Source organism: Antrostomus carolinensis, unplaced genomic scaffold (genome assembly GCF_000700745.2).
Source record: "Antrostomus carolinensis isolate BGI_N321 unplaced genomic scaffold, ASM70074v2 scaffold11596, whole genome shotgun sequence".
NCBI lineage: Eukaryota > Metazoa > Chordata > Aves > Caprimulgiformes > Caprimulgidae > Antrostomus > Antrostomus carolinensis.
This window is the reverse complement of record NW_010321195.1, coordinates 14,187-37,545: the sequence shown is the minus strand read 5'-3', so window position 1 is coordinate 37,545 and position 23,359 is coordinate 14,187. Positions and strand designations below refer to the sequence as shown.

General features: G+C 38.8%; 1 protein-coding gene across 1 annotated transcript in view; it reads left to right on the top strand.

Annotated features, from left to right (window-relative positions):
- The window catches only part of ABCC4 (ATP binding cassette subfamily C member 4 (PEL blood group)), a 138,758-nt gene that overhangs the window by 104,067 nt on the left and 11,332 nt on the right, over positions 1 to 23,359 (top strand). The window contains exons 25-28 of the mRNA XM_029085418.1: positions 2,657 to 2,812; positions 6,704 to 6,793; positions 7,267 to 7,439; positions 13,749 to 13,854. Of these exons, the coding sequence (XP_028941251.1) occupies positions 2,657 to 2,812; positions 6,704 to 6,793; positions 7,267 to 7,439; positions 13,749 to 13,854 (525 nt within the window). The remainder of the gene's footprint in view (positions 1 to 2,656; positions 2,813 to 6,703; positions 6,794 to 7,266; positions 7,440 to 13,748; positions 13,855 to 23,359) is intronic.

Genomic DNA, 23,359 nt, shown 5'->3' with positions numbered 1-23,359 from the left:
AAGCAGGCCAAGAAGGACCCTCAGTTTTAACATCTTTGCTAATATAGCAGAGTCTGCCAGAGACAGACCAGGGAGCGCTCAGGCAAGGAGCTCTGCCAGCAGCTGGCTGTGATTAACCTCTTCAATTACTACCGCTACAGCAGGAGAAGGTTAGCATGTGCAGCCTTGGTTTTTAAACACTATCTTTGGTTTAGGGTGCTTGTGAATGCTTATTGAGTAATATATTGTTAAATGCACCTTGTCCTGACAGATCCTAAATCTGAGGGTATGGTTACATAAAGAAGTTAAGAGGGTGAGGGTCTAGATTTACGGCATGGCAGCTGTTCACGTAAGTACTCTCACACGAGAGGGAGGTTGCCTGAGGGATACCGAAGACACAGGCAGTTTCAGTGGAGTAGCTGACATGCTGTAAATCTCACTCTCATTTTTTGTGCAGCTCTGCTTTGAAGTACGAGTGATGCTTGAGTAATGATGAGCCCAGCGTAGCAGGTGTACTCCTGTGCATGCACATGGCTTGCACCGAGCAACAAAATCCTGGCCACATGATTCCTGTTAGGTGGCTGGGCCTCCCATTTGCAGACAGTCTCTGTGTTTGCACTGCCTATGAACATGGCCCTCTGAAGAATACAATGTATTAAAAAAAATAAATAAATGTATATACTGAGAGCTGTTTCAAATTCATGTCAATTTTCAGCAGCCTGTAGTCAGTTGGACCAAAAATACAAATAGATTCCTCTAAATACTGAAGAGCATAGTCCTTTCATTTGATGCCAAACCGAAAGTGGGATTTTGACAATATGCAGAGCAGCTGCATTTTTATTTTAAGTATCAATGTATTTTTTATGTTTTTTCTTTATATCCTTACTACAATACTTTATATCACTGACATTTACAGAGAAACAATTGAACTTTTGTTTTCACAACTCTGAGTGTCTGTGTTCTCCATTCAGCATTTTCTTTCTGAGCTGTAGTGTAACTGTTCAGAACTATTTTTCCTTTGTTTCACTGATACAATTTAGAATACTAGACATTTTATCATTTATTGTAACAGATTTGCTTAAATTAGGCTGTATCTTTAATAATAAGCACTGTATAAGTATTAATTAGTTGATATACAATTGTACAATAATGAATTGTGGGATGAAATTGTTGAATCAGAAAATAGAGGTAGAAATTATGTTTTAGATTATGCAGTGTAAGTTGCTACTTGCAGTATACTTTTTTAGTGTTTTGTGTATTTTTGATCAAATGTGGGCACTGCTGCTTTGTCTGAGTTTAGTGTCTCTGACTGTTAGAAAGTTTCTCCTTGCTCTTCGATGTAATGTTTCCTGTGCTTAATTTCATTCCAGCAGTCATTACTGCATACATCTGAGTCTCAGGCAGTGGGTAATTGCCCTCTGGTGTCTGTACGTATACTCATGAAGGTTTTCATGTTTCTTCTTCTCTTCTGCACCCCAATCACTTTGCCAGGCTGTATTGTACATGTTTAATCCTCATAAATCCTTCCTCATCAAATCAGTATCTCCAACCCATATTAATTTTATGTTGCACTTCTCTGAACTCTTTCCAGTGTGTTGATTTCTTTCTGGAAATGCAGTGATTAGAAATGAGCGCAGGAAATAACAAATCCTGCCAGATCAGATCTGTGCAGAGGGTTACTCCCATCACCTTCTCTGATACAATTGATTACTGTAGATTGTCTTCTCTAAGAATCCTTTACCTGAAGACAATGTATTAAAAAAAAAAAAAAAAAAAAGAATTTGCTGTTCAGGTAGTATTTAATCACTACTAATTACGCCACCTCTAATTTATTGATGGGCCTACTTTCTCCCAAGTGTTGGTTTCATATGAAATATTTTTAGGTCTTAACCCCTTGTCAGTTAATTTAGCAATTCCATATTTGGTGTTTTCTCTGCCTCTTTCTTCTGAAAGCATTATTTTTTTCACATTGCATACAATTTCTGATTTTTCTTTGGGAAATCTGAAACTGGAATCACTGTGACTTTATTATCACTCTTTCTCCTGTTTGGAAAGGAATTGCAGCTTGGTCACGTGGCCTTGTATTTTCAATACTTGTGTCCTCTCTGTTGAAGCTGTCTGAAGCATACAGTTTATAGTCCACCTGCTAGTTTTGGCTTTATTTTGCCTTTAGAGTTTGACTACTTTGAAGTACTTCGCCTTAACCATGCTAACCAAAATCAGTCTCAGTTATTTAAAATGGGAATACTGCTCATACATTGTTCCCAAAGTGCTTTATGAGAGTCCTTTTTTTTTTGGATTGAGAAGTAAGTGCATGCCTGAAATGTTTTGCCTAACATCACCCAGCAAACCAGGATTAGTTTAAAAATTAGCAGCCTTGAATCTCATTATACGCTGAGCCACTTTATCTTGTTTACACAATAAAACACCACACATCAAGGGAAAATCTTTCACCTTTGCATATGATCCAAGAAATTGTTTGGTATCAAAATGTCACCTGAATCCAAACTGATCTGGGGGGAGGTTTTTTCCTCTCAAAAAAATGTTAATTATAGAGAAGTTTTATTTGGTGCTTGTTCTACTGTAAGTCCTATGATGTTGTAAAACTGTTACTTGGCATGTTATTTTTTCCTGAAAAGCTCATGGTTTAATTGTACAAGCTTGGTTTGCTCTGTAGGTTGGAATAGTGGGAAGAACTGGAGCTGGGAAAAGCTCTCTGATAGCAGCCCTCTTTCGCTTGGCGGAACCTGAAGGAAGGATTTGGATTGATAAGTACTTGACGTCAGAGCTCGGACTCCATGACTTGCGGAGGAAAATTTCAATTATACCTCAGGTAAGAGAGTGACTTGATCTGCTGTGAACTTTTTTCAATATAATGCCAAAGTATTTAAAATGCATTGACAGTATGTGTTCCCTCTGTACCCCTATATGGATTAGATATAGAAACTTTAGTGAGGTGTTGTTCTTACTTGAATAAAGTCTTGATTATTTTAAGATAAACAATCAGCTTTCTGCACTGTAGGGTTTTCTTCCTAGTTTTGTCCTCTGTCTGTTCCTCCAGAGCACTTGTGAGCAGGTATTAGCAGTTTGTTGTCATCCTGTAGTCTGGGAAAGAGCAGAGAAAATCTGATGGGAATATACCAAGCTTCAGCAGTGCTCTGAAGTCATTTGATCCTTTGTCAGCAGCAATTCCTGACTGATACATTGCCTGAAACTTCCTTAGTAAGGGACCTTGAGGGACCAGTTTCACCTATCTAGTCACTTCCGTACAAACGAACAAAAGAGTGGGTTGTTATGACCCATAAACAAAAACTTGGTGAGCTTTAGAAGCTAAATGCAGGAAAGGCTGCAATACAGGGAAAAAACTATGATGGTGTTGGGAATAGCCTCATATCTGGTGCTGGAGCAGAAGAAAGGTTGTTCCAAGAAGTCCAGTAGGTTACAGGTCTTCTCTTCTACGGTCTTACTTTCAAATGAGACACTGAATCAGAGAAGGGTTATGTATGACCTCAAAACTTCCTCAAGGCAAAGCCTGTGCAGCTTACCATGTTTCTGAGAGCTCTGATCTCTTCCATGATCTCCACTGGAGAGGGAGGAAGAGGGAAAAGCTCATATGCTGCAAATGAAAAGTCACGGTTTTTGCAAATAATTAGTCTGGGATGTTCTAACAGGTAGATAGAACAGTAGGCTGGAAACCAGATGAATTTGTTTGCCATATTTAGCATTAATTTTCATTTTATTACAGAAGTGGTATTTAGAGTCCTTACACCATCTTCATGTCTGAATGTATGCTAGCCTGTTGGCAGGATGACGTTCAGAGTGTATTACTTTCTTTAAATTAAGAATCTGATAAAAATAGTAATGAACAGTGATTTTAAGCTTCTCTTGATTACCTGCTCTTTTTTTCTTTGTTTCCTTTCCCAAGAATAGGAGTCAGAGAAATGCTATTATTAAATTTTTGGGGGGGGGTACTCTCTCAGCAATTGGATTGTTGCCTAATGTAGGATGTCTTTTGTTTCTGCGTGCTGAAGGCTTTGTTACTGCACAGCAGAGGTACTTACTGGAACTAGTCGTCTTTTGTATGTAAAGAGGACTTTACATGGATTTAAGTTCCTTTTTTTTAATGTACTGCGTTCTTTTCTCCTGAAAGTAGATGATCATCAGTTCATTCAAGGTCTACAGCTTTTCTCAAAGCTTTACCTGTAGCTATTGTGGGTGATTTCTACATTTGGAAGAATTCATCCAAGTTGAATAAAACAGAGCACTGAGACAAGAAAACTACATGCTGAGTGATACAGATGCTCAAAGTTCACTGCATTTAATTATATACAGTTGGTTTTTTTTCATACATTGCTCTGTTGACATGGTTATAAAACTATTTTAATCCAGTTGAATTCTGTGACTTTTATCAAGTTTATATGATAGGGTTTTTTCATCATGGTCCCAAAGGGTTTTTAAGTGTCCAAAGGCAAGCAGGTGGCATTTCTTTTCCACATAAGCAAAGACGTGTTTCCTCTAAGACTCTAAGGTGGTGGTAGTAAGACAAGAGAAGGGTGTTTGAAATAAGGTTTATGCTACAGTAAACTGAGGGATAAGCAGTCTTGCACTGTGTTAATAATAGTGTCAATATTAGAAATAGTAATGTAACATCAGGTAGTTATTTTGCAGCAAATATCTTCATAATTATGTGGGAAGCTAAGAAACCAGAGGAAGAGATGCTTATTAAAACTATAACATAAAACATGCTAAACAGAACCATTCCTAGAGAGTGATGAGGCAAGGCTGAAGTTTTCTTATATGTTAGTTTAAATACCTACCTGGAGAAATAAAAATGTGCTTAGGCTTCTAATTGCTTACTTGGATAGAGCTGTGTGAAGGTTGTGTTTGTAAATCTTTTCTATGCAAATGTTGTCTGCCTCCCTGACTGCAAGCATTTTTACAACAATTATTTACAGGTTTGTCTTATTACTTTCCTCTCATAAACCAGACTATTTTAAATAATAATCTGTGTCAGAAATGATAATTAAAAAATATCCTTATCTTCTGTTGCAGTGCATGTCTGTTGTTACAACTTTTATAATAGTTAGGAACACTTTATAAATGCAGCCTCTTATTTTACCCGTGTATAAAAATGAATCGAAAAGGAAAATAAATGTAACAATACCTTCAAAACACACCAAATGGTGTATTAAAATATGTCTTGTTAAACAAATTACTTCCCAGATTTATTTTTTTTTTAAGAAAAATGTTCTTTAACCTGTTAATGTTTTTATTAAATCCTTTTGTTCATTCAACAAGTTTTTAGTGACATGTTTTGCCTAATGCAACAGATGCCTTCAAATAATTGGCGTGTTGTGTCAAGAAATGCATACGTTCTTTTACATTGCTCGTGGCATGTTCTGTCTTTGTTAATCCTTTTATACCACTCAGAGTGGTTTAGAAATGGAGACAATAAAAGGGTTAAGGTCTAAATTCTGTTCTGATTTGCTGCAACCCTTGGAGCTGGACATCACTAGGGTTAGATGGGGTTTAAGTCAAGACAGAGGTTAATCTCAGAGTAAGCTGAATTTATCCAGTGTAAGTTTAGACTTTATTTCCTAGAGGAGAAAAAAGGAAAACATTTTGCATAAGATTTCTCCAATTTAAAGAAGACTGACAACATGATGAATGGTCTCCATTTATGATTAGAACTGTTACAGCTTTTGACTTGTTATTGTTGTCTTTATGTGTGGTATTAAGAGGAGTTTAGCCCTAAAGTCATGTCAGTGCATGACTCTCAGGGCTGTCAACTCACATGAGTGACTACTGATCTGTTGCTCAAGGAGTTCTGGACCAAAAGTCATCTTCCCGCTTTTCAAACACTATGTTTTCCAGTGTGAACTGATTTGTTCTAGTTTGAGTAATGATCTGTTACTGGTCTGACCGGGAACTGAAGTAGAACAAAACTTGCTTTGACCACAGGTAAACCCACATTAAGTAACTGAATGAGAGAAGGTACTGATTTGACTCCTGGTGTACTTTGAGTTAGAGCTTTGCCCAGCAGTGCTGCAGTTCTGAGTAAGTTTGCTTCCATGCTGTGGCAGTATAGATTATGTGCATAGGTTTAAACATTGTGTTGAAATGGTGAAAGCTGTTCCTCTTAGGCTCTGCTGGTAAAATTGAATGGCTTTTATGGTATGGAAAAAAACCCAACAACAACAACAACAACAAAAAAACCCCCACAACCAAGTAGAGAAGGAAAACCAGAATGGCATTGTGAGCTCTTTGCTTCCTCTCTGGTTGATGTACTTCAAAAATGAATTTCCAAAACTGCCCAAATGTAATTTAGGAGTGTGAGCTCATTGACAGTGGTAGCTGCTGGTTTTCATTAATGATACCAGGAGGATAGCAGTGATTTCATGTAGGTATTTATATAGCTTGTGGCATCAAAACAGTGGCATGTAAATGCCCATTTGAGTACCGATATAACTGTGTAAAGCAGTTTGCAAACAGACCTGTCCTGTTTGGTAAATTATCTTCATACAGACTGGTTGAACACTTGCTTTCTCCCCCCACCTTTAAGCATGCTATTGTGAAATACTCCTTTGCATTTCATAAAAGATAGCTTGTTGTTGGATATTTCTGTGCTGTTGTTGATATGGGTTAGTTTTGATTATTATTAAATTAATTACTGCAATATAAAAACCTGTGTTTATAATGGAATGCTAATTTTAATGGGTTTTAGGAGCCTGTTTTATTTACTGGAACTATGAGGAAGAACTTAGATCCTTTCAATGAATACGCCGATGAAGAGCTGTGGAATGCCTTGGAAGAGGTGACTTATTAAATCTAATAATGTGTATCTGATATTTACAAGCCAAATAACACTATAGTGCTGGTGTGTATTAGATTTTAGAAGTCTTCATTAGGTTTGATAGGGGAATAGCTGTTGATGGAAGAAGGTAGATGGTTGTGTACATGTTTGTGTATGTGTGTATTTGTGCATGTGTGTGTAGACATGTATATTGTTATAAGTCTTTTGTAAAAAAATTACCCTTTGGGATGATGCTTTGGTTACATTTTGATTCATATCTTAGTTGTAATGAACACTAATAGATTCTTAACAATGTGCTTTAATGTTTTTAGAATTCTAATAACTGACACACTGTGTAATCCAACTTGGCACTTACTCATTTTGTGTCAGAATATAAAAGGTAAACCTTGCATACTTATTGTTGTGTCATCAGACACACAATAGCTGATTTAAAAGGGAGTTACTCATCCTACAATATGTTGATATGTCAACAGGTGCAACTGAAGGAGGTTGTGGAAGATCTACCTAATAAAATGGAGACGCAGCTGGCAGAATCTGGATCTAATTTTAGTGTTGGTCAGAGACAGCTGGTGTGTCTTGCCAGAGCAGTTCTAAAAAAAAATCGGATCCTTATCATCGATGAAGCAACAGCAAATGTGGACCCAAGGTAAAAACAAAATATATCATGTTAAGATGAGCTGTTTTTTCTTCTGATGTGATCATCTGTACTGTAGAGATGAATTCATGTGTTGCTATTTTATGTTTTCCATGATAGCATCATAATTGTCTATTCAAAATGGAGCAGTTGAGCTTCAGATACAGAGTAGATGATACAAATTAAGTGCTCAAAATGCCCCTAATCTCAGTGTATTCCATAGAGTAGGAAAATTAATATTCAAAGATTATTTGTCCTGCAGCCATTGACAAGAAGACGAGAACCTGCTTGGAACTGAATTATCAGTAACATCAGAATAGCCATGAAACATGTTTAGTTCTGTTGATTTCAGGACAAAATATCTGTTGGAAATGAATAAATATATCTTCCCCCTAAAAAAACCACCCAAACTAGAAAGGTAAAAAATGGTTGTAAGCAGAAGTTACTTCTGGTTATGAGATGTTATCCCTTCAGATGGCTCAAATGCTAGTGTAATAAATGACAGATAAATGGCAGGGGGGTGGGGTGGGGGGGAAGGTAAGCTGTCCTAAACACCACAGGAATTGCAAAACAGATTTGGATATGTTTAAAACTACAGGAGGAACTCATTTATCATTCATTATTTTGACTTGTATAACTCAGGCCAGCAGAATGTTCCTGAATTCATTCCTGTTTGAACTAGAGTGTACTTCTAGAAGAACATCCAACCTCAATATAAAAAAAATTCAATGACAACCCTTGTTAAATTTTTCCAATAGCTAAGTACCCCCACTGTTAATTTTTGAAACATTTGAAACACTGGTGGAAGTATTTTGGAAACAATACTGCAAACGTACTGCATCAATTAGTCTGAGCTGAATATATAGTTCCAACAAACTATGGCTTGAGGGAGAACTCAAAGTCCAAAGAGGACAATAACACAGCAAGTCCCTCAAACAGATGCATTAAGGATTTTGTATGTCAACTGGGCGTGACTCATTTTTATAACATCTTCTTGGGGGAGAAGTGGTGCCACTGGGGTAGCTTTGCAGTTCAGCTGACAGTGTATTTCTAAAACCACGAGAGAACTGTGTTCCCTTCCCAGAGGTTCTCTCTCTTCTTTTTTTTTTTTTCCTAGTTTTTTCTTTTTTTGACTATTAGTTTATTTTTGGCTGAGCTCTGATAGATTAACTGTGGTTAATCATAGCTGTGGAAATTTAATACCATCTTACTCATCTTCCCTATTTTGGCATTTCACATGTGTGTGTTCTCAACTTACATTATCCATTTAATTGATCTTGATTAATGTGTGCTGCAATATATATTATAATAAGGTAAATGTTTGTTTGTATCAACTCTAGGCCTAACAATACAAATAATAACTTGGAACTTCTTCTTTGAATTCAGTTTGCATTACAGTCATTATAACCTTTTCCTTAATGTGTTGCTATAACTAGAGATGAGTATTTTTCAGCTGTGCAATCTGATAGGACGCTCATCAGGAAATGTTGATGTGGGTTGCTTAACTGAGCAGTTAGGGAGGCATTTTTGGCATGTAAGGAAAACCTCCTCCTCTTCTGATGCACAACCCCCATACCTGGCATCATTGTCTCCAGCCTGGCGGCAAGCACACATCGTATCAAGCACCTGGGATAGGAAACCATGGGGAGCTGCCGCCGGCTCTGGAGATATTATTTCTTTCTTTGTTTTTCTGGCTCTTGATCTCTTTGCCTCAACCGCTGCTGCAACCATGTCCCTTTTCCAGTGCAAGCTGGAAGCAAATGTGAGAAAGCAGGGTTTGGGGGTGGGAGGAGGAGAAGGGAGGATGAGGTGGCATGTGCGAGGATGAGGCAGTGGGTGCGACAGCAGGGCAAGAGCTGTGCAATGTACCTTCCCCGGGGCTGAGGGACTCCCAGATGCGTTTCTCCAGCTCAGCTAGGCCATTCTTGGCTGCTGCTGAGTGAAGCTGAGCAAAGGGAAGGAATTTTGAAGTTCGTTCTTCTCCCTCCTCCTTACATCTTCTAGTTCCCATATGTACCCTTATTATCCCCTTTGCTCCCCGGAGCTACCAGCTGCCCTACATACTGCAGAGGTGTCAGCGCTGTCGTGAGGGAGGGGAGGAGCTTTCCAGAAAGAAGGTTCCCCTAAGTCAGACTTCTTGCATGTTTTACATGATGACTGACAGACATTTAATTTGATCGTATTCTTCTTGGTCCTGAAGCTGACATTCTTACCCCAAAGAATGTAATCATTTTACAGCAGTTGAACCATTCTGGGAAATTGTATGAAGTCAGGAGCAGAAGAGGTGAAAATCTTTGTGTAGTTACTTTGATGATATATTGAAACAAAATCCTTAGTAACTGAGACTTTTTTTAAATACTGAATACTAAGTTGAATTTACTAAGCTTTCTGCGCACCGACTACAGTATTATCCATTATCTCATATTTTTACTGCTTATAGAGGACAGAACTTTTGGGGACCAGGCCACTACCACATTTTCACATTGGTTGTTCATTGAGTCTAGTAAAAACAGCCATTGTACATAGTTCAGTTCCTTAAGCTTAACCTTGTAAGGTTTAATCTCTTGTTACATCTAACTGCTATCAGTAACTGTTTCTCTTTTGGAGAAATTATCCAACACCACTGAAGAATTGGGTAGTGTGAGATATGCTTCCAGAACAGTCCCAGGAGGACATTAGACTGAAGATAATGACTTATCCAGTGTTCTTTCAGCAGCTCGGTTGCCTCTCATTCAGGTCATGTTTATTCTTGCTCTTTACGTAGTTCTCCTTTTACACAGTCAGCTAATTCAGGTTACACCAGATCTTGGGTTGCTGTGAAACTTGGTATTAGATCCTCAACCTGTGGTGCCAGTGGGACAGCTATACCACCATTTTGTGCTTTCTTATTATACTGTTCCTTACTATGGGGAGTATCGTGGTTCCTATTTTCGTATAATCAGATTAGGGTTGAGCTTTTGTCATCCAGCAGCCCTGGTTTTGGTATTCATCTTGCATCTTTGGTTTCTGATGTGCCTGAAAGATGGTGGGGTTTGATCTACTGAGGTGGGTGATGGAATCACTTGGCACTTGTCTGGCCACTTTCTCAGTGTGGGTAGGCACCACAAGGATCCATTTATACCCTGAAAAAAAGTACAGAAATGCTGCTTCCTTTGGCACTTTTCTAGAGGGCAGACTGCTCTTAACTGGCATGTGATACAGTCTCTACCTTCTGTCAGCACGTAATTCTGTACACAGATCCTTTTCGTAGTCTTCTAGATTTTCTTGCCTTTCCTACCTTATTCCTGAGATTCTCCTGGAGGTTACTGATGGTGCTTCTGCCTGCCACCACAAAAACTATACTCCAAGATCTATGATGAACCTTAGAGAGGATCTGGTCAAGTTCCTATCAGCGGACATGTCTGCCTGAGATTACATACTGTGATATTTGAAGATGGATCTATTAGGTCTGTTTCTGATTACTTTGTAGGCTCATTTTAGAACATTTGTCACACCCACAAAATGGCCAGCAGTTTCTTATTAGGGATAAGCTTACATTCAAGAAATACCTGTTTAAGATAGTACTTTGATAGTATCTATCTAAGAATGAGAAATTATTTCTATTGTAAATGTAGGAAGAGGTGGTGCTATAAGGAATGCACATAATAAAGGAAGATATAATAAACAAATGCAGAGGGCAGGTATGTTCAAGGATGAGGCATTATCCTCAGATAACAGGATAACCTGGGTGTTACAAATCATTTTGAGCTCTTTAAAAGGTTGTTTTCAAAATTCCTGAGCAAACTATGATTCTCTGTGCTCTGTAGTAGCTCTGCAGAAAACCTCACCTTGAGCTTGACTATAAGGCAAGAAAAGGTCTTTCTTTACATAATTCTAGGGAGTATTGAACCTTTTGTTTCTGTTTTGCTGTTCTAACCATTGTAGAAAACGCATCTTGATGTCTGTATAAGCTTCATCCCTACTGAGTGTTTTCATGTATAGCACTGATTTTTTATTTTTTTTTTTTCATTTGAAAGTAAAAGTAGTCAGGTCATTGATGCATTACTGAGATGACAGCAAAAAAAGATACATGCATTAACACCGAGGGGAAAGCAGTGGTATTGGTGTCATGTGGGGCATTAAGGATGAACAACTTAGTTTTCTTAAGGAGATTGTTAACACATAGAGCTAAAAAACCTGCCTCTGTCCTGACTTCTCCTCCCGTCTCTTTTCCCTGGTTGCATACTGGCCTCGGTTCCAAAAGAGGAGTTGAGGAACACCTGCTTCTCACCATGTTCTGTAGCTTCTTCCAGGAAGTAGGAGCAGAAGGACCACGCCTTTTCGGACTGCGGCACAGAACTCCATTCTCTTAAGCTTATGACAGAGCTTAAATGTTTCTATCCCCAGATAAAATGACAGTCAGCCTGTGTGGGAACTCTTACTTAACTGTTCGTGTCTTCCTTCTCTCTGATAATTCATCCTGTCATCAGCAGGGATCTGTCTATTCCTTTGTCATGCTGATTGCTTAAACTTAGTCTGTAGCAGAAGTTATGTTCAGTCCTTCAGAGCATGAGCTTGTGCTTTCTACTGTGGAAACTTAATGGTGACTCCATTCCTCTGAGTCATTCTGTTCTTCCAGTGTTGTCTTTGTCCACTTCTTATTGTTTATGCCAACTGACCTGGTGGCGTCAGAACAATTCTTTTTGCTTAATCTGTGAAGTGATACCAAATATTTATTATGTGCAGACACATTCAACGTAGAGTACTGCGTCTATCTAAAGACTAATAATTTGTCAGAGGAAGGCATGTGTTGCATGAACTTTTGTTGTATTTTATTTGATTTTCCTGTTACTTTTGACAATTTGAAGAATTAAGGCTGTGCAAGCCACTGGTTGAAGCCAACATGGCTGCATGCATATACCAGTTTAGCCAGATATCTCCTTTGTCTTGTTTTAACTCTATGTACAGCATTTATTATTCTTCAGTCATTATATATAAAAGTACAATTTCATGTTTTAATAGGAAACCTGGAAGGGACACCCATGCCTTTAAGTACATGACTTCTAGGCTGGAGCTTCCTCAGTCTGCAGACAATATATTTTGAGCTGTTTGTGTGTTCTTTTCATTTGGGATGACAATTTTAATTTCTGCACCTGCATTCCCACGCTACCTTTTTCTCCGTTGTCACCTCTCATTGTTCTTTTGAAGGCTGATGGGGAATATGTGAGTATTCACATGGCCTGGCTTTGTGCCCACGTTGGGAGCCAGGGCTTCCTGTGCAGTGAGGGCTGCCAAGTGCCTCTAGAGGGCATTCATCACCTGGTGGCTCCCTAATTCAGGTGCTCTAATTCACCTTCCAGCCATGTCTTTCCCCTCTCATTGACTGAAGAGAAGGCTGTATAGATTTCCACATTTAACCCTGACTGTGATGCTTTAAGTTAGGTGGTGTCAATGCTTCCTTCTCTTGTACAGTTAGTTACTTGAATAGTCTGTAGTTTTATGAGTATTGCACCCCTTTTGCCTTAATACTTGTTTATACAGCTAAAAAACATTTCAGTGTCTTATATATCTTTTGGTATAATTTTATTTCCTCTCAGGTTTATTTGTGACAGTTAGATACTGAAGTACAGGGCTAAAGTGGTGTAGTAGCTTAGTTTTCATTCTTTACAAGTCTTTATGTTTCTTCCTGATAATCCTTTTCCTTGGTGGTTAACTCATCTAGTAGATTGAGGCTCTTAACTTGGAAGCTTTTAACCCTTTCCTTGAGTTGCGTGTTCCAGTTAACACTCTTGATTTACGGAATAAGCCAATTATTTTTTTCCTGTATTCATGTTCTTGAGCCAGCCACCTCCTTTATCTAATCCCCTTTTGCAGTTGAAATCAAGAACCTTACTTACAGGCTGTCTTGTGTTCGTTCCTCGGTTGATTTGTAATGAGGGATGTTTACTTTCGACAACTTATCTTCACTGCTTGCACAAACTAAAGCTTAAAATAACAGTGACCTTTTTTTGTGTATAAATCTGTAGGAATATCTGACTCTACAGAATTTTCTTCTTTCTGTAATCAAAGCCTGGGAAATTAGTCTCCTGAAATAAAACCTGTTGCTCTACTTGCAAGAAGAAACTCTTTCCTCCTGGAGTATTAGAGGATAGATTTTGGAATGTGTTTCATGATATGCCTCCAAGTCATCTAATATAACGAGAGGAAGAAGTATTGTAATGACATCATAAGTGTATTTCCTGCTCTACAGTCATGTTTGATGAAGTCATAAAACCTGCCTGCCAGTCAGTTACCCATGCAAACATCTCATTGTTTGTCTGCATTGCTCTTGCTGTGTTTCAGAACAGATGAGTTCATTCAAAAGACAATCCGTGAAAAGTTTGCTCACTGCACAGTGCTGACCATTGCACACCGCTTGAACACCATTATTGACAGTGACAGGATTATGGTAAGACAGTTAGCTGCTTAAAATTCTTTTTCTTTTTTTTTCCCTGAAGTATAATGTTACTGATTCTGTCTTCTTAATTTTGTTCCAAACGTGGGCGGAGGTTTAAGTTATACTTTAAACTTATCCTGCTTAACCTAGTTATCTTCGTTACTGTGATTGGCAACTCATAAAACTGTAGCAGTAATGACCTGAAAAGACTTCTTACGCTGTCTGGCCCTGTGGTTTCCAACCTGCGAGGCATGAACCCATTGCAGGTGAGGTGCAGCAGCAGACCTGAACAAATAAACTCTGCCAGCACTAGGAGCTGGTGAAGACACACCCAAGAGGCTCTGGACAGAGTCAGCTGGATTCAGTCAGGTTTATTAATTCAGTCTTGGTGGGCTGAGGGAGGCAGTGACAATAGTTAGTGGTGTGGGATGTGTAAGGAGGAAGTGGTAGAGGTTCTAAGGCAGGAGACATGGAGGTAAGGAGGCAGCAGCTTCCCTGGGGCAAGGGTGGTGGTGGGAGAAGTGGAACTAGACTGGTGAGGTAATGAACATGGCCAGCTTTCTAAAGCAGGGTTCAGAGAGAAAAGATGAAGCACTACCAATATAGCAGCCTCTGCCATTTTTGTTCCCGACAGAGCAGTGATATACTCTGCCACTGTGAAACACCCTCTCTGCCATCTTGGCTGCCCCATGGTGCGTTGCACACACATAGGGATTAGGAAGTATGTGCTGATTATTTTCATAAAGGCAGTGGTCTTCCCTAGGCTCTCAGGAAATAGGGTTGGTTTGTGTCCTTGAAATGATGTGCAGCCTGCAGTTTTGCAATTTTCTGCAGTAGGAACAGGAGCCCTTTGCAAACATTTTCTTCACAGCCAGTTAATGAAGTAACTGACATAGTGAGCAAACTGTGTTTGTGAGTGGAACTCACATTTAACTGGGCTTCAACCAGAAATTTCCCTTCACCTCTCAGTGCTAACCTTTTAAAAAAAGACTTTCTTCAACTTTTATTTTGTGAAAATGAAGCATGTTAATTCTTTTCATGTTTTTTTTTTACTGGATGCTCAAAACATTTTAAAATCTGTGATTGAGTTACAATGGTTGCCTGAAGTACACAAAATGAAACAATTGGATCTACTGAGGTGAGTGGTGTTCTGAGGTGTAGAATAGAGTAGATTGTGAACTGAGTGATTATAGTTTACTTACAAAGACAGAAACCAGCAGAACTGCCATAAGTAGTCATATAATTGCAAGCATTTAACGTATAATAAATAAATATTTTCTTCACTGGTGAATACCTCCCCACAGGTCTAATGGATGTGTTGGTGTTTTCTACAACTAAAGTGAACAAAAGACTTGTGAGGAAACAACTGTGACCTAATTAATGGCTGTGTGTGTGTGCTAGCTGTCCAAAGGGATTTCTGTGGGTTTTGGTTCATTAACTACCATTAACATGTTATGCACAGAATGCTCTTTCCATAAAGATGTTTTCTTAGTTTTACCTTTACTATCATGCAGTTGTAATGAAAATTATATGTCTTATTTACTTTTTTTGTCAAAAATCATTGGAACAAAGCATAGAAATCACCCTTCTCCCCAAACTGCTTAGTATTATTACTAACTATATTACATTTTTAGACTGTGCATTATTCTTAACCTTATGTTGTTTCAGTTTAGCCACTGTTAAGATTTCTAGTTTTCTAAAAGCCCATTTATGTTCATGCATTGTCTAATACAGTATTTTTTAATGCCTTTGACTTCTTTAGAGTATTAAGGAACAGATTTGCAAGAGGATGGGCCTTTGAGTCTACAGTCATTTGTAACTCCTAAATATTTTTCATCTTTTTACTTTGCTCCATTTTGATCTTCTTACAGATTTCTGTAATTTTCGGGGGGAGAGAGGAAGGTGAAAAGCATTGGGCAGAAAGAAGGAGGAAACTGACATGTGACCCCTTACTAAGCCTGTTTTCTTGACATCCTTATTCAGTTACTGATTCTGTTTCTGGACAAATCAGAAATATGATCGCATATTTAGGATGATCAGAGTTATGACAAGTGTGCTTTTGTTAACACTTTTACTTGCTTGATTTACTCAGGCATGTAACTCTTAGTGGGAATATAGCAGAATTTTGGAAGAATAAGAAAAATGTGTGTTAAAAGTGCAAGGAAAAAGATTATTCCTGTAGAAGACAATCTATTAATGAGTGTCGTCAATAATAAAAACAGCATTCATGGAAAATTAATCGTTTACTTAAATATCACAAGAATTGAGAATACTTAGCTAAAGAAAGCTTTCAGTGTATTTTAAATTTGGTTAGTCAGTAATGTGTTTTAGTAATTCACAAATTTAACTTGATGCAGATTCTTTTTTAAGAGTAAAAATGCACAAACTGGAGTGCATTATTCTTCCATTTACTGGTATTATTAAACCCCTTAGTATTGTTTCTCCTTTAACTGAGACCTCTAGGTGCAATAATACCTTCATTTATAAGCCATCTCAAATCTCTGTTGTTTGCTATCATTGTAAGTTTGTTAGAAAATGAGGGAAGTAGAGCAAAGACAGAACCTGGCAACTGGAATATTAACAATTGTCTTTTGAAAAATAATGAGTAAAATTATTTTTCAAACAAATTGTGAGCAAACTTGTTCAACTCTTTTAATTATAAAAGTCCAAGCCCATTCCTGAACGACGATACGTAACCTGAACATAGGGCTCCCCTGCCTTCCCATTGAATCAGATTGAAAGGAACCTCGGAAGGTCTCTAGTCTAACCTCCTGCTCAAAGCAGGGTCAGTGCTAATTTCAGGTCAGGTGGCTTGGATCTTTTTCCAGTTGGGTCTTGAAAACCTTGAAAGATGGAGATGCCACAGTCACTCTGGGCCAGCTGCCCCAGTGCCTAATTATCTGCCATGAAATCTTTTTTTCCTTGTATCCAGTTGAAGCCTACCTTCAGTTTACAGCAACTATTTCTTGTTTTCCCACTGTGTATCTCACTAAAGAGCCTGCTTCTGCCTTCTCAGTAACTTCCTTGTAGGTATGGAAAGATTGCTGTTAAATCCCCTGAAGCCATCTGTTCTCCAGGGTGAACAAACCCTACTCCGTCAGCCTCTCCTCACAGGTCAAGTGCTCCAGTCTGCTGACCACCCTGGTGACCCTATTTTGAACTTGCTCCAATTTACCCTCTTTCTTGTACTGAGGGGTCAAAGCTGGTCACCATATTCCAGATCTGCTCTGATGAGCACTGAGTAAAGCAATTCCCTTGATCTGCACTGCTGTTGATACCCATGGCACATGGCTTGACTCCTGTTTAGCTTACTGAACACCAGGACCCCACCTCCTCTTCAGCTGATACCCGGGCAGTTACTCCACAGCTGGTACTGATGTGGGGGGTCAATCCATTCCAGATTCAGGACTTTGCATCTGTCAGTGTTAAGTGTCCTGAAATTCATGCTGACCAATTCCTTTAGCATGTCTAGGTCTAAATAGCTTTGAATGTCACCCCTATCTTAAGCTTATTGACTGTAGTTTCCAGTTTGTCATTGTCCACAAGCTTTTGATTTAATTCAGTTTGATTGCTGGTTAAATCAGAATGTTCCAAAAATAAAATATTCATCTTTAGGGTTAATCCAAACATTAAAAAAAAAAAAAAATAGAACAGAAAATAATTCTGAGAAAGTCATGAGAAAATGTCAAGTTGGATGAGTATGGAAATAGGAACTGAACGTGAACTGTTGCATGTCTGCTCACACCCATCCTAATAACCGGTTCTATTTTAGAAGAGAAGAAAAGCCTACTGGAAGAGGAAAAAAAGGAAGAAGAGAATACATTTTATACAACCATAGACAAATCTGGCCTCAGGAGTTGTTTTAATTCTCGTTTGTTCCATTCCCAAAACCATACCTCTGGTTTCATAATCCAGGTCACGCCTTAAAGAGCATTTCCATTATATCTATCTTAGTGATAAATACATTTTATCAGAACTTCAAACACTTAAAATCATTGAGGGAAGAGCTGTATTGTGTAATGTGATACTCTCTAACCCAATCACCTCAATGAGTAATACTACATTGCACTTGCATAGGACCTTTCATCTGGAAATTATAACGCTCTTTACAAACATTAATTAATTAAACTTCAAACACCTGGGTGAGATAGGGAAGTATCCATACAGTCTTTGGAACCAAAGTTGGAAAGACTTGTTAAGTCAGGCCATCAAATAATACTACCATAAAATTATAATCCAGCGGTTTTCAAACTCTTTTTTTTTTTTTTTTCCTTCCCTGTGTGCTGCTCCAGAATCTCATAGGATGTTTTCTCATTCCTTTTTCTTCATTAGCTTGAGAACCCAAGTTGTAACTCCTCCTGTCAGGTGCTAGCAGTACCCCTGTTTCAGCTCTTTGGCACAGGCAGCCACCTTGCTCCCTGGCAGAGGGCAGGATGGGAGAAATGCTGCAGTTGCCTCTTCTGTGATGGCAAATACTGACAGAAACTCAGCTCAGACTTGCTCCACTGGCCCCTCATTCCACATAGCTTCCCCACCACCACAACAGCTGCTTCTCTGTCCTTTCTTCACCTTAGAGAGTGAGGGCCTTTTACCTAAATTGCATCTGCAGCTCACCAAACCCAGCCAGGAGCAGCCTGGGGCAGTCAGGAGGCACCACTCCCAAGACTTCCAGTGGGCTCTCATAAAATCCCCATCACCCCCAGCTCCCCCTCTCTGTTTCCTTCTCCAGGTTGAGAAATACTTTTTAGAAGCTGTGCTTTTACAAAGGGGAAAGCAGAAGCATACAGAAATTGAGCTCACCCAATGCACCTGGCAAGAGCATATTTGAGTTTGCTCTCTATGCTGTGCCGTGATCGCTCTATAGGAGAGCCACAGAGTAGTCAAAACTTGTGCATTTTCCAGTGACAAGGATGTTTCTCCGCAGAGACTTTTCTTATCAGTGCAGTGCTTCTTTGAAATGGAAACTCTTTATGCAAGCAGAACTTGATCTAGTAATTAAAAACTGTCATTCAAATAGGAAGTTTTTGATGAAGAGAATCATGGGAAGAGATTTGATTTATTTATGGGAAAACCTGTTGTGGTTACATTCTGAAATGACTAATATTCAGGGTAACAATACAATGTACTTCACAGCCAGACTTGAGTTGTTTTTTTGGTCAATAGAAAATTACTTCCCACGTCTTTCCGGTAAGCCTCCCTTGTTCAGTTGTTCTCTTTTTTCTGACCTTACATTTACTGTGGTGGAACATCTGGGCCTCATAAATCAGGCACTGTGTTTTGTGCACTGCAGACATCTAACCTCAGCAGGGCAATCAGTCCACCAAGAGTAGGTGTAAACATCTTGAAAGCAAAAGGGAAACTCTGGAGAGAGATCTAGGCAATTTGCATGTTGAAAGAGGAGTCACCTACAGCTAGACAGAAAATGCTCTGCAGTAAACAAAATCTGTGCACTTGTCTCTCTTTGGAGTTCTGGTATCTGATCCAGTATTGCACATTAGTATCCTTCACCCATCCCATTGAAGACGAGGCAGTGGTGTTAATAGACACCTAAGCGAACATGGTAGTGATGGCAGTGCTGCCCTTCCTCAGCATGGTGATGACAGCGTTCTTTCAGAAAGTGGAGAACTCTGTGTTCTACGTTGTCCTCTGTCTGAGGAGATCTGGATGCAATGCACCGTATTCCCGGGAGGATGCTGTACCCACCATCATACACAGGGCAGTCAGGTTAAGGCCAGTCTCCACCCTTCCTTTTGAAGTATTCTGCTGCCAGAAATCCAAGAATCATGGAGCTAGAGGGAGAATAAGTATGAGAGAGTCTAAATCTGCAGCCTGGTCAGAAGCAGAGCTCTTGAAGGCATGGGGGAGCCCCAGCTGCCCTCTTGATACCTTCATGCGAGCTTTTGCTGCAGTGACCTAGCTTCAGGTGGAAATGTGGAGAACATAGGAAGGTAGTGGTGGTACACTTTAATAATACCAAGTTAAAGCCATAAATGGTGTGGTCTATTTGCTCGTCTTTTGGTGGCTTTTTTCCCACTTACTTAAATATCACTGCTGGAAAACGAATGTGTTTTACAATAAATCTTAAACATTCTGTTTAAGGAGGATTATGTAAGTCAAAAGATACAGAAATGTGCGGTCCTAGCTGTAGAACAGTTCTTTGTGAAAACTGTGTGTGTTGCCATTAGTGTTGACTCTCTCATCTTAAGTATGTATATGTAGGACTGTTTCTTTGGTGTAGAGCTGCCAGCTGTCAGATACAGGCCCTCAAGTGCATAAGATGTCTAAGAGAGGTCAATTGGCAAGACCATAAATTTTCCTGGAGTCTGGGATGGTAAAGCGTGAAACTTTGTGAAGAGTAGAAGTAAGTAGGGCTGCATTCAGAGCTGTTGTTCATGCTTTCAAAATTCTAAAGTAGGAGAACTGCAAGTATATTAAATGGGTATTTTTTTGTTCTGTAACACAGAGCTGAAAGGGTTTTTGACCTTATATTAGCCCAGTATCTGGAGTGTGGTGAAGTATTATTGAATAATTGTGCTATTGAATAAAATAATATAAAGGGAACTTAATGGATTATAGTAGCTTGAATGAAAGCCAAATTTCTGAAACTAGGAATCAGGTCTCCAAAGATACTTAGGCACCTAATTCTTCATAGAAACCTTAAAGTACTTTGTGGATCTGAATCCAGTAATCCACAGTAAAGTTGCTACATTCATATTTGTGCACCTGCTTTCATTATTCAAAAGGAACAAACATTAATAAACTCCTTTTTTCATTGAGCCTCTCTCTTGAAAATATGGACTAGGGAATATTAGAACTAAATTTATTGGTTTTTATTCAACCTAAGAAAAATCCTAGCTGTGCTGTGGTACCAAAGTCCCTTGGGTAAAGACATGTAAAGATAACAGTATGAAGGATAAGTGACCTGCACGGAGCAGAAGATAGAAATTAATGGTGGTAGGTGAGATGCCTTGCAGAAGGGAAGTGAAAGAATACTTGGTCTCAGCATACACAGCTAAAACATTGCTGGTGTTCTGTAAGGTGACTGGTAAATTGTCTGGATATCCAGATTTTCAGGATCGAGACAATCAAATGTGAAAACTTAGGAAAGATCTCAACACTTAACTGAAAGGGCTGATGAAGTATTTCAGGGAGACTCTTGGGAGTTTTTAAGCAGTTCCACCAGACATTGCATGTGATTAATGCCAACCTACCTACCTGGTTCTTGAGTGTGTTGGAGCCCATCTGGGCAACTGGTGGAGAGCAAAGGGCCTAGGAACAGTTAGGTTTTTCCTTTCATTGAGTAACTCAAGACTTGCAGAATTTCTGGAAGAACTGAGCATTTAGCAAGTGATTTTTCAGAAATTATCAGTTTTGTTTTGAAGCTGAACAAAGGCAATTTCCACTGTTCCCAGATCTTCTGAAACTGTGTTGATGTTTATCAAACCACAAGGGAAAACTAGATCCTTCCGTGTTCTTTCTTGGAATTTAATAACTGAGTATATCCACAGTGAATGCATTGTTTTCAAAGCTGAGTAATTTATGCATCTTTATCATTAAGAGAAGATATTATACTCATGTTTAGGCCAAGTTTTGCATAAAATACTGAGCTATGTGCCATGGTCATGTATCAAGAGTAAATGTTGTCAGCTGAAATAAAGTGTCTATGACAGTTGTAAATATCACACCTGGTCCAGCTGTCTCTAAAATGAGTCAAAATCCCAATGAGCTTAAAAAGATACTGGGACTGTTGATTCTCTTTGCCAATTTTAAGCCACACCTTTCCAAAACATTGGCATCTTTGAGGTCTTAAAAGCTGCTCCCAATTTTCAAGAGGGCTGCCCAACAAGATTCTTCTTTTGCCTAAATAAAACAACTAATTATTGAGGCAGTACTTCAGCTGGGAGCATTCAAATGAAGAGCTGGATTTGAATTCCTGCAGGAAGTGAAGCCAATGTTTCATGAACCTTGATCTCTCATTCTATCAGGCGTTTGCGTGTGAATGTGTTTCCATCACTATAAGGACAGGACAGTCAGATCAGGTTTCTTTATAGACAATGGTATGGAATCCAGACCATACTAGAAATACTAACACATCTTTAGAGAATTCTTTTTTTGCTCTCTCAGAAATACTATATTATTGTTTAAAAGCAAATTAGCACAGGTCATGCTGGTGGCTGATGCTCTAAGCAGAGGGTTTCTGATAAGGTAAAACTGTGTGCATGGCAGCTGAGACACAAGTTCATTGTCATCAGAAACTGATAAAACCAAGAAACATGCCCAGTCATCTGCAACAATATTCCTTAACCTCTTGAGAAGTATAATATCCTTGTAGTTTATCTAACTTCCTAAGACCATCAAAAGCCTTATTAAAGAGTAGGATTTCTTAAGCTGAAGTGTATCTTCCATCACTTCAGAGCCACATTTGAGCCTTTCTGCAATACCAGTTGAGAAATGTGGCTTTACAGTGATGGAAACAGTCATTACTGATTGACAAAGGGAGAGTTTTGTCAGCCTGTACAGCTGTTGGTAAGAACTGGCATGAGATCCCTTCATACTGTGTAAGGGAAAGGTTGAACTTGCACTGGTATATCAGATGTTTTGAGGTGAGGAAACTGAACAATACAAGAAATATCTACAGTGACTGGTTAACAGGCTTCTTTCCTCCAACAAGATAGAGAAGGAGTTAATATCGAACGATTATCAGTAGAATAAGACTCATTACTACATACATAATTGTTATTTTTTCCCCCAGCATTCCAGCCAGCTTACAGTGGGGTGCCATCAGATGAAGAAAAAGAGAAGGGTAGATTTTTAATCCTTTGCAAGAAAAGTATAGATAACTTATATGTGGAACAATTTACAGCCAGTGTTGCATGCTCAATTTTGCCTGAGTTACAACTCAAGTATAATTTCAGTTTAAAAACATCCACTATTTCTGGTTACAAAACAAGATGTCTGAAGTTGTCTTCTCTGTGAAGTGGGGAGGGAGGGCAGGGGGTACATGTCAAATCCCAGTGACAAGTGGCAGATTTGTCATTGTTACAGCAAAATTAAGCTTTGCTGAGGTGAAATATTTGGAAATTCAAAAATAGTAATTCCCATTATAAGAAGGTAAATGCCCAAGTATGCTCTGATTTGTTTGTATATGTGGCCTGTGAAATGTACATTATTTGACACCAACTTTGCACCCTGAAGGAGCCTGAGGAATGCTTAGGTTAAACCTGAACGTTAAAAACAAAACCAAAAAAACAACCACAAGAAAAAGGATAGCCAAACAAATCTCCACCACCAAATTTTTTTTTTAAAGGGGGAAAAAAATTAAACCCTTAAAAAAGAACAACCCCACAACTTTAAAATGGTTCCTAAGTGATATTTGCAGCCTTCTTGGTGTTCTTCGATGTTCGCAAACCTGTTTAGATAGACTGATATTTATAAAGGCTTCTTCAGAGAAGTACGTACATGTTTCTGATCTGTTTTGACAAACCATGTTGGACGGAAGAGACAGAACATGCTTGCA